Below are 17,436 nucleotides of genomic sequence, written 5' to 3'. Positions count from 1 at the left end.
CCATCCGAGTTCACTCACAACTACGGGGTCAACCAAGCCTCAGAACAGCCGCCAGTTATTTTTTAAGTCATTTTCAAAATCAACCCCCCTTAAATTTTCCGATCTTTCTCCGGTATTTTGCCGTCTCAGATTTCGACCGTTTACCATTCTCCATCAGCTCTTCCCCAAAACTACACCAGTGACCATCATGCCCCTCCGCCTCGCCATCCTCGAAGCCGACACCCCCGTCCCGGCATCCAACGCCCGCTACGGCGGCTACCGCGGCGTCTTCCGCCATCTCCTCACCCGCGCCGTATCCCCCATCCCCCTCGACTCCGTCGTGACCCTCACCGGCCACGACGTCGTCTCGGGCGACCCAGCCACAGTCTACCCAGACCTGAACAACATCGACGCGGTGCTGGTTTCGGGTTCGAAGCACAATGCGTTTGGGGATGATGCGTGGATTTTGGGGCTGGTGGAGTTTGTGGGGCGGGCGCTGGCGGATGGGAGAGTGAGGGTTGTCGGGGTGTGTTTTGGGCATCAGATTGTGGCCAGGGCGATGGGGTTGACGGTGGGGAGGAGTGAGGGGGGTTGGGAGGTGAGTGTGACGGAGACGGGGTTGACGGAGAGGGGGAGGGAGGTTTTTGGACGGGATGTTTTGGTAGGTTTCTGATTTCTCTCATTTTATTTTTATTTTATTTTATTTTATTTTATTGCAAAAGTAACGAACACTGCTAACTGTTTAGAAAATCCAACAAATGCACCGAGACATCGTGTTTGGGCTCCCCGACGGCGCAGAACTCCTGGCGTCCACGGAAAAGTGCGCCAACCACGGCTTCCTCATCCCCAACAAGGTCATCACGGTCCAGGGCCACCCCGAGTTCACCGACGACATCATGGACGAGATCCTCGAGCTGCGGCACGCGTCGGGGGTGCTTACGGACGCCGAGTACGCGAGCGGCAAGACGCGGAATAAGCAGGAGCATGACGGGGTGTTTATGGCCCAGGTGTTTCTCAAGTTTTTGCTGGATCAACAGCAGGGCTAGGTAATCAATAGACATTAATCGTCACGGCAGTTACTCCGTAGAGTTGTTTAACAGAGTACGGATGACTCGGCATCGCCGAAGGATGCTCAGCATGTGTTGGCGTCTCAGACAGTGTGATATCATCTCCGCCAAGCCGATCGTCTGGCAATCGCCGTGGTGATCTCTCTGAGACTCTTTTGCTCACGCGGCCGCTGCTCAAAGTACGATCGTCCCCATCTCCGCACTTTATCGTCCGAGAGCGGAATTGTCTCGTTGAGGACTCACTCCGGTCTCCCAATTTCTCACCCTACGAGGGTAGAACGCCAAGTACGTGTTCACAGCACCGAGACAAATGCGACATCACCAAGAAACAATAGCTTCATGTTAACATGAGGACCGTCATGCTACCTGTCCGTCCCGTCCCGTTTCCCAACCATGCATCCATCCCATTGAACGCCCAGGAACCCAATGCAACCGCAACCGCAGCGCAAACCGTGTCCAGCCATCATCCAGTGTGCCCCCGCCCAAATGCAGAATCAGGAACTAACTCTTCTTCCACCGGGGTATCTTCTAACTTGGTCGCTTCGACAACAAACATGAGTAGTAAAAAAAAAGAAAAGAAAAGAAAATAGTAGAAAAAGAAAAAAAAAGAAAAGAAAATAGTAGAAAAATAAAATAAAAAGAGGGAAAGAGAGAGGGAGAAGGAAACAGAGCCGCGTGGCATGCATCATACATGTAAACCAAAAACAACCCCCCACAACCACAACCACCCGCTAAAATGCTGAATGCACTCCCCTCGTCCACATCAACATCAAAAATCCGAATCATACTCCCCGACCACCCCATCCCTCTCATAAGCCTCCCACCATTCCCTTTCCCTCCCCACCGTCGCAGTCCCCCTGCCCGTGTTGCCCATCCCCCTCATCCGCCTCCGTTCCCTCTCGTCCTCCACCTCCCCTTCCCTTCTTTGTCTCGCCAACCGGCCATCAACTAGCATTTCCTCCCTGGTTCGGCCAACTGCACCGCTCCGGCCGACTCGGCGGCGGTCCCAGGGTCGGGTGTCGCCTGTTGTCGCTGTTCCTATCCTGCCTGTGTCCGTGCCTGTGTCCGTGCCTGCGTCTGTGGTTGTGATGTTTCCGTTTTGGTGGTTGTTGTTATTCCTCCTCCCGGCCACTAACGAAACCACAACCCACAACCACCCACCAACCCACTCCCACCATGCACACCACCTCCCCCAGCCCTGTTGAGCCCTCCACCCCCATCGCCTCTTCAACCCGTTCCAGAACGTGCCCACCATCACCCTGCCCTCGCTCAACGGACACCCGTTCTGGCCCCCCCTCTGCTGTGCCTGCTGTGCCTGCTGTCCTTCCTGTCCATGCTGTCCTTGTCCCTGCTGCTGCGACTGCTGTCCCTGCCGTTGCTGTGCCTGTTCGGCAGGAATCTCTTGCGGCTGCACCCTCTCATACCGCCACGGCGTCTCCCTCGCCATAAACAACCCACAATCCACCGCCCCCTGCACACACAAGCTCAACAACGTCACAATCAACAACCAATGCGGCGGTTCCTGTGTCAACGGCTCATCCCCACTAGCACCAACCAATCCCCCCGCTAACCCCGCAGCCAGTCCTCTCAACTCCTTCCCCCCTGAAAATCCAGCCCCAACCCCCAACCCAGTTCCAGTTCCAGTTCCAGTTCCAGTTCCAGTTGCGGTCCCAGTTCCGGTTCCGGCAGCGGGGTACATCTGAGACTCATGTACATGTCGAACAGAATCATCGTCATACCCAAGAATATGGGAGATGAAAGGGAACAGCCAGACACAGACGTATACGAGGGGGTAGGCGAATAAGGAACGGAGTTGGCGGAGGGTTTTTTTGTGGTTTTTTGTGCGCACGGGGGCGTCGTCTTCGGCTGTGTGGTCGTAGGAGCCGTAACTGGAGTAGTGGTAGCTGTAGCTGCCGTGGCTGGCGTAGTGGTAGTGGTAGTAGGAATGAGAAGCGGTGCGGGAATCCGGGTAGTCGGAGGAGTCGTGGGGGGTTGTTGTCTGGCTGTGTCTGTGGCTGTAGCTGTGACTGTAGCTGTGACTGTAGCTGTGACTGCGGGAGACAGGGTTAGGGTTAGGGTTGGCGGTAGTGGTCGTATGCTTCCCCCCCGGAGGCGTAAGGGTAATAAGGCACGCAGGCGGCGATGAGGGGAGAATAGGACAGGAATCGGGTGCGTCGGCGTCAACTTCGGTCGTTGTCCCGATTGTTGCCGTGTCTGCTGTTGTGTCTGCTGTTGTGTCTGCCGCCGATGGAAGGAGGGTGTCGGCTGCTGAGGCTGCTGCCATGGCTGTGTCGAGGGAGAAGGACCGCGACGTCAGCGGGATGTTGTGGCGATGCTCGGGGATAGAGCGCCGGGATTGGAGGGAGAAGGTGCGGCGTCGTTCGGTAGGGCGGAGTTCGCCCAGGTCGTCTTCCTCGGTCTCGTCTTCGGTTGGTGTCGCTGATGGACCGATGGTCATGATGATGGGTCGGTGGGCGCGGGTGTTGGTGTGGGTGTGGGTGTGTGCTGCGGCTGGTGGAGATAGAAAAGTGGGTGAATTAGGCGAGTTCGGCGCGATCAGGTCGCTGGTGTCGTCGGCTGGTTTCCGCGGGCTCTGACGTGCTTCGAAGCCAGACCAGTCCCATTTGATGAACGGATCCGGAGCGTCGACGCTTGTCGGACGGGTCGGAGCCAGTGACGACGCCGGTCGTAGCCGGTCCTTGGCCGCGGCGATGGTGTCGGTGGCCGACGTCCGGCGTGAACACATCGACGACGGGATCAGCCCGTTGTACACCGATCCTGTCCTGTTCGAGTCTCTCCGGCTTCCCCTCCTTCCTCCGCTTCCACCTCCTCTTCCTCCCCCCCTCGAGTGAATAGCCTCGGACCGCCTCCTCCCAAAATCTCCCATCCGCTTGCGGATGTACAGATAAATAAACGCGTAAATAATCACAATCGCCACCGTGATCATGTACCGCGGTACCCAGCTCAGCGCCAGCCGCGCCCAGCTCCGATCCGTCCGCAAGTAGCAGTACGGGCCCATATTCTCATACCCATTCCCATTGATGAACGCCAGCGACGCGGCCAGCAGCGGATACAAATAAAACACCACAAACGCGAACCGGCGGTACGGGTACAGTCCCGAGCGCGGGCGAAAGATGTACATGAGCGAGTGCACGGCTATGAGCAGCACCGCGATGTCAGAGGTCTCGATGCCCACAGCCAGGGCAAAGCCAGTGACCTGGCAGAAGGCCGAGTCAGAGTGGACAGTGCCGCGGACAAGGTTGACGATGGCGAAGAGGACCAGCACAGCCGACTTGAGGAAGTCGCTCTTGATCAGCAGGAGGACCAGCCTAAAATTCATTAGCACAACGCACAAAAAACACCCACGACCAAAATCCGAGAGACGGGAACCCAACTCACTCATGCCGAAAACTCCGCCGCATCCTCACAAACCAGTACAGCGTCGTCAGCGTCGCCAGCACGCTCACCGACGCAAAGGTCACCGACAAGATCAGCAGCACTTGGATGATGTACGTGTCACCGGCCATTTTGGACGGGTATCGCGCCACCAGCTGCCTGACCTCCCCTGTGGCTGCTGCCCATACTGCTTCTGCTGCTCTCGCTGCTGCCCCTGTCGTCGCTGTTGCCGTTGTTGTGGTTGTTGATGCTCCATGGCTGGAATCGAGAAATGACATCCCCGAGTCTCTCCATCCCAGTCCCGTCATGGCACAATAACAAGTCTCCCTTTCCCTTCTCTCTTTTCCTTTCCCTGTCTCTTTCGTGTATGTGTTGTTTTGTGTGATTCAGGGCAAGACTATATCAGTCCAGCCTTCCAATGATCCCCCGCAAGACGTCGGTGCATGACGGCGGCCGATCTGCACCTGACGATGTTCCGTGTTGCGCAGGTCCGAAGCCGAACAAGTAGTGTCTTTATTACTTTGTTGATATATGTAGTGTTGCAGTGTACTGTAATTGTCGAGAACAAATAAACTCTGTCTGCGGAAAACCAGACACGAACCCGGGACTCGGGGGTCTTGGTGGGTATTTAAAAGATGTCCGGATTAGGCACACTGTCGGTGAGATGTGAGACAGCAAACCGCCAAATAAGCACCCCCGGATCGAGGCTCGGGACTCGGAAGGCAAAACCCAAGACAGGGCAATCAAATCAATGCAGGGCAAGTAATAGCCAGGGTAAGGCAGGCAAACAAACAAGAAAAAATAGGTCCAGTTCCGAGCTAATAGGTTCCTAGGTCCCTAGTGTAAGTCCATAGGCTAGGTCACAGAATAGGCAGGAAAGAGGGAAACCAAGCAAGGCAAGCAAAGTAGGTCGTGAAGGAGAGGAAAAAAGCGTTGAGGCGACAAGAAGGGCGAAAACCAACCAACAGACACCTTGATAGTCACAGACAGGCAGACAGACAGACCAGACAGACAAACAGGAAAACCCGAGACCTCGCTCATCACCCCCCAGTCCCAGTTCGAGTGCCCCGTCTCCGTGCCCCCCTCAAGCGAGAGAAAACAACGGTCATTTTGACCAAAAAAAAAAAAGAAACAAGTGAAAATGCGGGTCACCTCCCCTCCTCCTCTCCCTCTCGAGTCTCCAAGCGCGGCCCAACGCTCTGGGCGACAGGGGCGTCCGTCGAGTTCCATGGGGGGGGGTGTGTGCCAAGGGATCGCGGCCTTGAATCAGACGAGATGTCCCCGGATTGGCCCCTTGTCTTTTTTTGTCGCTGTGGGCTGCAAGCTGGGGATGTGCAAAACGCCAAGCGCAAGCCCCAGCCGGGCGCGCGAGGGAAATGTCACAAAGCAAACGCTGCACATCCCATTCCATTCTCTGTCCTGCCCCTCTCCCTCTCGCATCATCTCCCTGGTAGTGAGGTCTTTCTTTGTGCAGCGCCCTGCCAAGGAGATTGTGTAGTTCCCGACGGGTAGCCGACGGGAAGCCGAGGGAGGAATATGACCTTGTTACCGCGGAGGTACACGGTCGACGGGAGACCTCCGAGGAGGCGATAAGAAACCCTGGGCCGCCTAAAAAAAAGAGGCAAAAGGTCTCGTGTGTTTTCCTTGGTCCATCCGCGACGGGGGAAATACCTACACTAGGATAGGATACGATCCCACGGGATCGATCGCTCGTCAAGTCATCGTCCACGTCACGGCCCCCTGGGCCTCGTCGGTCCGGCCAACATGAACTGCGGACATAACATCGCAGACCATCATCCCCCCATCCATCCCCATCGCGTTTGCCCATCGCCAGGCCAGCCCCCCCTTGCGCACTCAGGGTCCCCCAATGCCCCCCAAACCGAGACACAGGGTCTTGTCCAGTTCACGACCCCCATCAGATCAAACCCCTTTGCGAGTCGTGACTTGCTCGGATGCACCAATAGGAGAAATAGGGCACATCGCGCGGGCGGGAAAGAGGCAAGGGCCAGTAACCCTGGAATCTTAGCTCTGTATCCGTCGTGTACACTACGGATATGAGCACTTGGTAGGAATGCGGGTGACTGATCAACGCACGCAAGTTCCGTCTGCATGAGTGATGAAGCGGGCATTGCAAACGGGCGCGGGACCGAGAAATTGGCCTTGGGTGCGCCCCAACAACTTGCGGCTTGCGGCTGCGGTTGTTGCTTCGCTTGCGTTGCCCCGTTGCCCGCTGCCCGTCGCCCTGTTGGCCCAAAAGCCAATGCATTGCATCAATCCGTCCCACAAGGCAGACTGACAGTGACAGCCAGAGTGACGCCTCCTCAAACCCGAAAATCCCAGACCGCCACATGCACACCTCCAGCAACACAGCAGCACAGCAGCACAGCAGCACAGCAGCACAGCAGCACAGCAACACAACAGCAGAGCACTGCACCAGCGCACTGCATACCCGCAGAAGCGAGAGACCTGCTTGCTAACGTCACAAACGCGGCGGCAACACGACCTTACTCGGGTAACGTTAGCGGCAGCGGCAGCGGCAGTTGCGGATGGGGCGTGACTGGGCGGAATTTGTGCATAACTAAATGTAGGTAGGTCTCTGACAAAAAACCTTCAACTCGGGCGGGCGCCCCAACTGCCTGCCGCCTGCGCTACTTGCCCGCTCAACCCGCACGAGACCGAAAAAAAAGTCTGACTGTTGGTTCATCCACTTGTCCGCTTGTCCGGTTGGATTGAGTCCTTGGGGAGTAACTAACTAACGTACGAAGCAGTCATCTGGGATCAAGCTGGTCAACCGACACCGCCTTGTCCTGCCCCGCTAACGACGGTTGACGTTTCGGCCTCGGTTTGGCTTCGGGTATCGGGCGGAGATAAAGGTTCCAATCCTGTCCGTAGGTCTGTCTCCCTTCCCAATCGCAACCAATGCCATGTAGGCTGGTAGGTCTGGCAGGTCCAGCTGTGATGATAAACAGCGACCTTTTTTGAAACGACCAGACGCGGAACAAAGTGACGAATACGGATCTCGAAAATGCTATTTTCGAGTTTCGAGTGCCCGCCCAGTGAGAATGAGCGACGCCATAAACGCAGCCGCCCAACTCATCCCCTCATCAACCAACCAGTCGCTTCATCATCAGTCATCAAACTCATCACCGACCCGATCGGGCGTTCAGGTGACCCCGTGGAGAAAAACCCCAACCCCAAAACCCCCAAGCCGAGGCGATCACCCGCAGCACACCAGCGCTTCGCGTCCCACAGGGGGGTAAGAGAGTGCCGTGAGTGAAAGGAAGGGGGGTGAGCCAAGCAGCCGGGCACTGGCGCTGCCCGGCTGATTGATGGTGGGGGTTCACCCGCCCGCCGAAGACCCCAAGTCACCGTCACAATCCGCTGGCTGGCTGCCCTGCGATTTCATCGACAATTCACACACACTTGACATCGAGTTTTACCGCCCGCTCGCCTGCCCGCCCGCCCCTCCAGCTCCTCGCTAAATAACCCCCAAAATGTCCCCCTCCCCCCCAAATCGCCCTGCCCCCCAATGTCCATCCTTGTTGGGTGACGACTTGGCTTTTGCTTGGCCGAGCTGGACCCCGGTTGTCGGATCAATGAAACCCTGATGAGACCTCTCAATCGCTCTCAATGAGCGAGGTGCTGAAGCGGGCAAGCGGGCAAGTGGGCGGGTTTCACTTTTTCTCTCTTGACGCACAGGAGTTTAGCGTCGAGAGATCCCGGGCGAGTTACGAATACTGCAAACAAAATACACGACAACCTTTGGTTGACTGACCGCATGCATTGCTGTATAAGGTAAGGCAGGTAGGTGTTCATACGTAGGTCTTGTCAGTTTCAGAGACATTTGACGACGCGGCAGCCGCTCAATGAAAGGTCTCTGCCGCAAAGGTTTCAGACCTATGCGAACGTATGAAGGTTCAAGACAAGTGCATCGTTGACGCTGTTGGTGAGCCTGATCGATCAGTGGAGTCGCCAGCCCCGATCAGGGCTAAGGCCCGGCAGTCCGATCTGCTGCAACCTTGTCCGCTCCAAGTCGTTTTCAGATTGCGATGTGCCCAGTTGATGTGACCGGGTTAGCTCTCCCGAGGTATCATCGGACCGTCGTTTGGTTGTGTCTGGGCACCACCAAACCGAAACAATAATAAGAAAAACAATAAAATTGTCAAGTCGATTCGAATCGGGGGTAACCGCCCGCCCGCCCGCCAAGTGATCAAATTCCCCCATCTCACATCCCGTCGTCTCGTCACAAGTTCACTTCACAACAAGGGGAGACTGCGTAAAAATAAAATAAGCCCCCCGGAAGCGAGCGAGATTCCCCCACAACAAACACCCAACGGTTGAAAATCCCTCGGCTCACGCCAGCCACCCGGACGCGGAGTCCCGCGCAGGTCTCACGGGGTCCTCTCTCAAGGTCTCAAACCCGTGCATGTTGGTTCCACAAGGGCCAACAACAAAAAGAGAAAAAAAGTCAGCGGGAATTTCAAGTGATGAGGGAAAAATTGAGTTGTCCAGCATGACCTCGAGTGAGGGGTCAAGTCCGTTGGGGGGGAAAGAGAGTAAAAAAAGCCATTGATGTGGGGAGACGAATCAGGAATGGAGTATCCGGAAATAGGTAAACAGACACGACTGCGTCACGTTAAAAGCAAAAGGCAACAGACGAGGCGCTGAATGGCCGTTTCGGGTCCAAACCACCGGTGCAAGGGTGGGTCGCCCGGATCACTTCCGGCCCAAGAACCAATGTATAAAAACAAATCGATATTGACTAGGAAGGTATCCATTGGGAATCCTCCTGCGTAAAAGTAAGCTCTTCAACCCTAAAACTGAATGCGCCTTTTGCCCCGACCTCTCGGAAATGCGCCAAAAAAAGCAATGCTATCGCCATCTCTCTCCACCGTGGGCTTGATATCGTGTTTTACTTGGTTGCTTGGGGCGTTGTTGATGCCCCTCTAATTATCGCGAACCGAAGTGCAGGGCCAAGCTGAGCTCTCGTCACTACCCTAGCAAGTTGATGTAAGGCTCAGGCCACCGGCCCCAGACTAGCGGTCGATTCCCCAGTCTCCCGCTCACGGGGGACAGGATCTTGAGACGCCGCCTGTTCTCGTCCACATCTGCGATGGCCACAAATCCCATGACGGGCGCCTGCCGGATCGTCTCCGGTGGGTCGTTGATTGATGCATTCATGACCGCGAGCGTCCAGTGGGACATCTCCGCCGAGATCTCGGCCTGCTCGAGAGTTGTTTGGTCGTCAACATAATCTGAGTCTGGTTCACCGTCAGTTATGGCCCGTGGGGGTCCAAATATTAGAAGGTCAACCCCCAATGAAGAGGCTAGACCTACCATCGGGTGCCTTGAAAATAGCCACCTCGTCAAACCCAACCGACTGCGTAAACGGACTGAGTGTCCTTTTGGCGTCGCCGAAAAAGTATTCCTTAATCGCGGCCTCGCGGTTGAACTTCATGTGATCCTTGTCCCGTGCCGCCACACCATCCGACTTGACGAGATCCAACAGCGCGATAGTTTCTCCGTGAGGTGTCTTTTCCGTTCCCAGTCGGCGTTGCAGCTCGGTGTAGAGGGCCGGCGACCCGAGTACGACCACGATGTTTACTGTGAAACGTCAGTTACCAACTCAGAGCCAGGAAACGGAACCCCAATAAACTCACTCGCAAACTCATTGACCACATGAATCAACCCCTCCACTTCCGCCTTCGCAACGCTTGCCGCCGGCGTATCCACGATCAACCCAGCCTCCCTCACCAGCTCATCTGCCGCAAACTTAGCCCTCACCGAACTCCCCAACTTGCCCACTAAGTCCCTCCACAACCCCACGTCCTCATCCACCCTCTCTCTCCCAACATAATACACCATCGGCAACTTAACCGGCACGGCGCTCGGCCCGCTGCTAGGCGTACCACTAACTCCAAATCCGCCCGCCGGGTCCTCCACATCCATCACCGTCCCAAACACCGCCGCGCTGATCGTGCCCGGCAGCGCAAGCATGCCCTCGCGCGGGTCGACGCTGGCCACGAGCGGCTGCCCACCCATACGTGTCGCCATCGCGGCGAGCGTTCTCGCCAATGATGTCTTGCCCCTGTCTTTACCCCCGCATATCATCACCCTGGGTCCTGGGACCGCTCCATCGGAACTCCCACCCTGATTAAGATTATTATTATTATTACTCTTCCCCACAGCAGCGCGCAAGTCCTGCAACGCAAAATGCAAATTCAGCACCGACAGCTGGGGCGAATGTCCAGGCGTCCCGTACTGCGCGACGCTGCTGTCGTCATAGTCGCCGCTGACCTCGAGGGTGCCGCCCGTGTAGGTGAGCAGGCGGCTCTGGGTGTTACGCGGGAAGACATAGGTGTGGTTGAGGGCGAGCTCAGTGCCGTCGCGTTCGGCGGTGCCGCTGGTCAGGCGCACGGTGGCGCCCACGCCTGTTGGGGAGCTGCGCGGGACCCTGAAACGCCACTCCCAGAAGGGGCGGAGGGTGATGGTGTTGGTTGTTGAGGTTGTGGGTTGCTGGTCGGGAGAAAGGTAGGTTAGCAAGGTGGGCTTTGGGGGTTGTCAATTGACTTTGTTTGACGGTGCATTAATGGTTAGTTAGCATTTGTGCGTACCTGCGGGGCAATTTGGCCTAGCCCGGGAATAGACATTTTGGTTAACTCATGCGGAGGATAGTAAGTTGATGAAAATGGATGGAAACTTGAGCTCCGGAAGCTTTGGAGCTTCAATTGATGTTCTTCCGCCGGCAGGCAAGTGGGGCGGTTACCACCAAGCATCACATCACACCTTCCCTAGCACACTTCACGTGAACACAACCACCGCAATGCATTGATGTCAAAAGCATCAAAGTACCTGACCAGGAAGAGCCTTGAGGAGATTGACTGAAACGAACATGTTCTTATTTCCCACTTGTCTCCTTGTCATGCTAAAAGTCAAGGCCATATATACGGTACAAAAACAACGTATCTAAATTGAAAAATCTAGTAGCACACTGGTGTTGGGTATTCGATGGAAATCAAATCAACGCTCAAAGCCTCTAAACCCTCCGCGTCATAACGGTCGTAACCTCATGCACCATTCCCACCCATGCCAGGCATACAAAAAAGAGAGAGAAAAAAAGAAAAGAGAAAACACCGCTAACCGAAAGACAACGCCGTTTTCCTTCTCCACCCCATCTTTATTGGCTCAATTCCTCAAAAATCTTGATGAGGCTCCGAACGCCCAGCAGGTTGTTCTCGTCCGGCCCCTGCCCTGGCACCCACTCGGCATGCGCAAAGTCGATAAGCTTGAGCGAGTAGATGCGGGGAAGCTTTGAGAGCTCGTCGTCTTCGTCCGCTTCCTCCAATTCGCCGTCTTCCACCTCCCCCATCAACTCCACAACCTTCACATCCCCTTCGATAACGCCAGGAAGCGCCGAGGCGTCTATCCCGGTCACAGCAACCAACTCTTCTTCCCCAAGGAGACCATCCTCGTCGACCTGCTCCCCGAGGCCATTGACCTTTTCCACCACGTCGTTGTTCTCCTCAATGGCGGCACGCAACGCCTTGCCGTCTCCTTCGAAGGTAAACAACAGGCTCGCCGAGTACATGCGGGTCTCCGAGCTAGCCAAAACCTCCTCCACCCGCTTGAGGTCCGCCACAAAAGCCTGCGCAACGGCCTGCCCCAGCTCCCGGTCGATTCCGGCCGATTCATTGAAGATGAACTTCCCCAATTCCTCCACAATAGTGTCCTTGTTCACTGACAATCTGCCATAGTCCCGGTCATACACCTTGAAGCCTTGTTCATCCAGCTCCTCCGGATCAGCAGACCCCTTGTACACACGCATGCCCGCGATCCGAAACCCGTGCGTCCCGTTTGTGGTCTGTCTGCTGATCTCCTCGAACCGCTTGCGCTTCTCCGGGGGCGCGTCGTCAGCCCATAGTCGCCGGCCGAGTTTGGCGTCCAAGATGTTGGGCTTCTTGAAGCCGTGTGTGGTATTTTGTAGAACTACCGATTTGTTGGTTGCGAGCTTGCGGTTCTTGTTTGGCCGCCACGAGATGTCGACTGGTTGGGCTGCTGCTTCGGCCGCCGCTTCAGCTTCGGCTTCAGCCACAGCAGCCTTAGCCATGTTGACAGCTTCTTCTTTCAGCCCCTGGCTCATGTGGTCGGCGACCCCCGGGAGCTGCTCGTTGAGCGAGTCAATGTCGGTCGCATCGTTAAGGGAGAGCGTTCCGAAGTAAATGGGCATCAGAGACGCAAAGTCGGGGTGGTCGCGGAAAGTTGTTTCGTAAAAGTCAATCTCTTGCTGCACGCAGGGCTTGATGAAGAGCTCGCCGTCGATATCGGAAAGGGTCCCATCACTAATTTCCAAGAGTTAGATCTTTGCAAACCAAGAAAAAGCTCTGCCTGCTTAGAGTTGAACTTACTGGCCCGCGACTGCATGATTGTAAGGCTGGAGATCAGCGTGGGCTGGGAGTTGTCTGCCGCCAGCCATGGTGTTGATTGAATTTTCTTGTGGGAGATATGGTGCTTAGTGTAAGATGCCAGGGGCACCCGCAAACGAGGGCTCGGCTGCCGGTATTTGTACTCGGGCTGAGGCTCTGTGGTGCAGGCAATGATTGCGGCCTCATGAGTGCATAAATGTGACTTGTCGCTTAATGCTGAAATTCCAACAAAGGAGAGCCTCGCCGGGAGGAACCGATTTGGTAGCAAAAAAAAAAAATTGCGGCCAGAAAGAGCACCACGATGCCCTTTTCCAAGGTTGGGATGAAAGCCAACGAAAGCCAACGCGGGGCGATGCGCGGCTCCAAGCTGCAAGGTGGGCATGGTGGGGACCTCACAACTTGCAGCTTGTCGCAAGAGCGGGTCGCCCCGCGCCAAAAGCCTCGGATCTTGAGGAGGCACAAGCCAATCAGAGCGCGCAAGGGCGGCTCAGATGGGAAACTCTGCAGGGGTCCTGCGAATGACCAGGATTTTGAATGCTTGACATGCACGTTGACACCTCCAGCTGCCGTCATCCCGTCACTGCCCCAAAACCATAGCACAAACGCGCAAGGCTACGGGGCTTTTGAAGTTATCAGCTGTGCAAACACTTGTCCCCCACGCGCTTGGGAAACGCCACGATGGTACAAAAGAAAGCCCCATGGCTTCTCCTGACATCCTCTAGGCTCCCGCGATTTGAGTCTTCTCGGGATTCGTGATGACCTGCTGAGCCTCTCCCGGATAGACAGAGCCTCACCCATAATGGACGCATTATCGAAGTGTAAGAAACAGGGTGGTCAGCTACGCCACTTTCTTATGTGGTCCAACAGCAATGGAGGCTCACAGTCCCGTCGTTTCCGACTCGCATTTAGCGGGCTTCCCGCTCATAATCTTGCTGCAGGTTGTCTGCTTGTGGCCCATTTAGGTAGCATCAAACTATAATATCTTCAGCACTGAGAAAGGAAAACCCCCAAGGATATACCCCAGGGCTTGCAGCTGCTTTTATGGCACAAAGCTGATTATACGGGGTTGGCAGATTAAGTACGCATGCTCTGGGCCAGTGTTTTGTGCCATAATCTACTTGTTGACGAGCTCGAGTGCTCGGTCGAGAAGTTAAGGGGAGGAAGGTACATACATGTATATGCCACTAGTTCAGTGTTCCCTGGACTTGACATGAAAACAAGACTCAACCTTACAATAAAGTTTTATCTCATTCTTAGCTCGAGTTTTGCTTTTATTCTCGATTTAGAGAATCGTTTAACTGCTATGATGAATCAATGTGTAACTATTAACAATTAACAACTTCCTGATTGCGCTGCACTGTTCCGAGCTGGGCGCGCCCGTTTGCTCCATGCACTCCTTCCTTCTTTGATAATGCTTGAGGACCTATTTGATCCGATTTTACCGTTTAATTTCCAGTTAGGCCATAATTTCGCAGTGCCTTTCACCAAACCTCATGATCTTTTGCAAACTTCTTCTGCCATTCGGTTGATCAAAACCGTACAACTCTTCACCCCGACCCTAAAACACAAGGACCGCATAACAGACCGTACAAGGAACCTTATGCAGAGAACCAACATCTAGGATTTTGCTTCTCCGACTCTTCAACATGGCTACACCGGAAGAGCCCACTCCCGCCAGCTTGGAGGGTCAGCAGAACCAGGCCGAAGCGCAAACGGATCACACGCACCCACCTGCTACGGGGGACGTGGTCGACCTCACAGAGAAACCCAAAGAGGAGAAGAAGAAGAAGAAGAAGAAGACTTCAAAGGCGAAGAAACGGGGTACTGGATTCGAAGGTGAGTCCCAAACCCGTGGGATGGGAGAGAAATCCGATAACGGACCATGATCACTGATGGACTCGGTATCAGAATTCTACTGTGACGCCCCGATGACCCCGGCCGAACACAGTCAGGAAACGGAAGTCATTTACGCTCCACACCGGCCGTTCGTCGACCGCATCGAAGAGTGCATTCAACGATTCCGCGCCCGGCGTCGCCTCAGCTCCGAGCGCGAGTACCTGTTTTCCCGCTACCTCTACCTAGGGGGCATCGACGCCAGCGTCAGACAGTTTCAGAGTACTCGGAACATTGAGAATGACGCGCTGGAAGAGGCCAGCAAAAGCTCGGTGCGAGAGATGACGGCAGACGATGTGATCCAGCGAGGTGGAGAGGGCAATCATAACCCGCGCTACTTCAACCCAAACTACCCCGAGCATTGGGATGTTGACTTCACTGGCGTTGTTACGGGATATCTGTAAGCTTACTGCCACACGGTCTGAAACTCCATTACAGCAACAAAGCTAATAGCTCGCTAGATCCGAGCATCTTCCGCAGTTGGCGGGAGGTAACTACAACCAGTTTTCCATGGGCGTCGATGTCATCCTCAACTTTCTGAAGTACGTCGACCGTCATGAGGTCTGCCCAGAGTACGCCGACGACCTCAAGAAAGCCCAGAGAATCTGCAAGCAAGCGCTGGGCGAAATGCCGGCGATTACAGAACTTACCACGCTGCTCCCTGGCCCATTCAACACGGCGTTGGGCATATTGCACAAGCCGGACCAGGGCAAAGACACTAGCGACTTTGACACTTCTTTCGGAGGAGAGAAGCCTATGGATCACAAAACGGCCAAGATCATATACGCTGTGGCACTCTCGACCGTGATGGGATCTAAGCAAACGATCATTCCCGCTGAATCCTCCATAGTCGACACAAACGAGATGACCATTGAAGTTCGTGGCATCCAACGCCCGAACGACGCCACGCGCGCAAAGTATCAAACTGTTAACCGGCATCTCACCGGGTACCCGGACATGCAGCCCTGCGGCACGATCACCACTCGTCCGGTTGTTGTCCGTGATGGGTGGGACAACTCCGCCACTGCTACTATCCCACCCGAGGCGGATAAAGACCACAACTTCATTCTCGAGGATGACATCTTACGTCTTCTCAAGCTGGGCATGACGTTGACCATGACTGTACACACGCTAAGCTCCGGCCTCGAGTTCATCAAGTGCATCCGGGAGATCCGCCCTACGTACTACTTGTTCCTGCCGCAGGAGCTGATGTTGCAGTACAAGGAACCGGTTCCGAACGAGCGCCCCGCGAGGAGCATTTATGATGACGAGGATGCGGGGGGGATGGATGGACCTCAGGTGGACGAGAAGGATATTTGAGACTTGTTGCGGATTGGGTTTGGGACACGGACGGAGGGAGAGACGGAACCGGGACTGAGAACTCGAAACGGCCGGGTCTCGGATAGATAGTAGTCGCAGCTATTCAGTGAAGTTGGAGGACCTAAGCGGACCCAAATAAATGCCCGTTTTGAGAAGCATATGTTGTTTAAGTGAACGATGTAAACCTGTGAGTTATTCGCTGATATGACATGAACAGTACTGCCCGAGAGGCTCAACGTTATGTATCGCTTATAGGCGTCCCTGGCAGCTTGATACAAGTTGCAGCCTTGGGGTAACCATGAGAATAGAGAAATCCATGTTCCAACATCGCAAATGAGAGAGATAATCACAAAGAGCCAGAAATCCGCCCGTAACACCCTTCCCGATAGCCCATTTGAAATGAACTGATACCCTAGGATCCTGACTCAACAAGACCAGACATACACACTAACGCCCGAACTTCCAAACACACCGCTCGCGTCGTATTGAGCGGCTAGAACCACCGGCCACCGACCAACCATACGGCCGTGGTAGGCCCCTGGGTTCGACAAACATGGCCTAGATGAGTCACCTAGTCATGTGTCTGCACCTTATGGTCTCCAGCAACAACCTGAGCATAACTCGGGGGCGCAGCGCCATCACTCGGCCCGGCCTCCGAAGTCGTCCCCTGCTCCTGCGGCTGGTGCTGCTGCTGCTGCTGCTGCTGCGGGGCACCCGCAGACCCCGAAGTGTGGTTGTAGTTGTTGGTGCCGTAGTTCGGCTGGCCGCCCTGCTGTTGCGGCTTGGGGCCCTGGGCGTGGGGGATCGGGTGTTGCTGGTAGCCCTGGTGGCGGGGGTGTTGGGACTGGCCGTTGACGAAGACGTAGACGCGGCCGTGCTCTGAGTCCTGCGGGACGTTTTGGTACTCGTAGTCGTAGTCGGGTTCGGGGTGCTTGGCGATGATGTACCAGGCGTGGAGGAGGCCGGGGAGCTGGAGAGCGGAGGGTGACAGTGTTAGTTAGGGGGGGGTGATAAAGCGAGAGGATCGAGGGGGGGATCGGGAGGGGAGAAACGTACGTAGCCGAGGACACAGAGGAGGATGTTGATGATGGAGTCAGCGGAGCAGATACCGCGCTTTACCCAGACTATCAAAATCATTAGCGTATGAGCTTTAAAGATGCCATTTGCATCGCGACGCCTGCGGAAGGCAACAGCGCACGAGGGTGACAAACCGGAAATTGGTGGGAAGAGGACGGCGAGAAGGCCGAGGAAAATGTCGGTGGAGCACATCTTGAGAATATGAAAGCCAAATCTCCAAATGAGCGAGGAGATGGAGCAAAGTTTTGTGGGATTAGAGGGATGTTGTTGTTGTTGTTGTT

At 55.3% G+C, this 17,436-nt stretch overlaps 6 protein-coding genes across 6 annotated transcripts; 2 read left to right on the top strand and 4 right to left on the bottom strand.

Annotated features, from left to right (window-relative positions):
* Positions 1-187: 187 nt before the first annotated feature.
* C8A04DRAFT_35287 (uncharacterized protein) lies at positions 188-1,025 on the top strand (the record flags this gene model as incomplete). Its single annotated transcript, XM_062783111.1, has 2 exons — positions 188-640; positions 726-1,025. 2 exons carry the CDS (start codon positions 188-190, stop codon positions 1,023-1,025), a joined length of 753 nt encoding a protein of 250 aa, XP_062639367.1.
* A 790-nt stretch (positions 1,026-1,815) lies between these two features.
* C8A04DRAFT_35286 (G protein-coupled glucose receptor regulating Gpa2-domain-containing protein) lies at positions 1,816-4,573 on the bottom strand (the record flags this gene model as incomplete). Its single annotated transcript, XM_062783110.1, has 5 exons — positions 1,816-2,271; positions 2,461-2,568; positions 2,761-3,230; positions 3,495-4,375; positions 4,446-4,573. 5 exons carry the CDS (start codon positions 4,571-4,573, stop codon positions 1,816-1,818), a joined length of 2,043 nt encoding a protein of 680 aa, XP_062639366.1.
* A 4,861-nt stretch (positions 4,574-9,434) lies between these two features.
* C8A04DRAFT_35285 (Pre-mRNA cleavage complex II protein Clp1-domain-containing protein) lies at positions 9,435-11,092 on the bottom strand (the record flags this gene model as incomplete). Its single annotated transcript, XM_062783109.1, has 4 exons — positions 9,435-9,703; positions 9,780-10,046; positions 10,103-10,958; positions 11,057-11,092. 4 exons carry the CDS (start codon positions 11,090-11,092, stop codon positions 9,435-9,437), a joined length of 1,428 nt encoding a protein of 475 aa, XP_062639365.1.
* A 527-nt stretch (positions 11,093-11,619) lies between these two features.
* On the bottom strand, positions 11,620-12,915 carry C8A04DRAFT_35284 (inositol polyphosphate kinase-domain-containing protein; the record flags this gene model as incomplete). Its single annotated transcript, XM_062783108.1, has 2 exons — positions 11,620-12,781; positions 12,848-12,915. The coding sequence occupies 2 exons, from the start codon at positions 12,913-12,915 to the stop codon at positions 11,620-11,622; spliced, it is 1,230 nt and encodes a 409-aa protein (XP_062639364.1).
* Positions 12,916-14,511: 1,596 nt separating this feature from the next.
* Positions 14,512-16,078, top strand: C8A04DRAFT_35283 (Argonaute complex, subunit Arb1; the record flags this gene model as incomplete). The annotated part of the gene is made up of 3 exons (XM_062783107.1): positions 14,512-14,701; positions 14,774-15,158; positions 15,220-16,078. The coding sequence occupies 3 exons, from the start codon at positions 14,512-14,514 to the stop codon at positions 16,076-16,078; spliced, it is 1,434 nt and encodes a 477-aa protein (XP_062639363.1).
* Positions 16,079-16,649: 571 nt separating this feature from the next.
* On the bottom strand, positions 16,650-17,347 carry C8A04DRAFT_26151 (uncharacterized protein; the record flags this gene model as incomplete). The annotated part of the gene is made up of 3 exons (XM_062779823.1): positions 16,650-17,048; positions 17,135-17,202; positions 17,290-17,347. 3 exons carry the CDS (start codon positions 17,345-17,347, stop codon positions 16,650-16,652), a joined length of 525 nt encoding a protein of 174 aa, XP_062639362.1.
* Between the last annotated feature and the right edge of the window lie 89 nt (positions 17,348-17,436).

Source organism: Dichotomopilus funicola (genome assembly GCF_033296635.1).
Source record: "Dichotomopilus funicola strain CBS 141.50 unplaced genomic scaffold C8A04scaffold_11, whole genome shotgun sequence".
Lineage (NCBI taxonomy): Eukaryota > Fungi > Ascomycota > Sordariomycetes > Sordariales > Chaetomiaceae > Dichotomopilus > Dichotomopilus funicola.
Note: the sequence above shows the minus strand (reverse complement) of the source record. Positions and strands in the feature narration are given on the sequence as shown.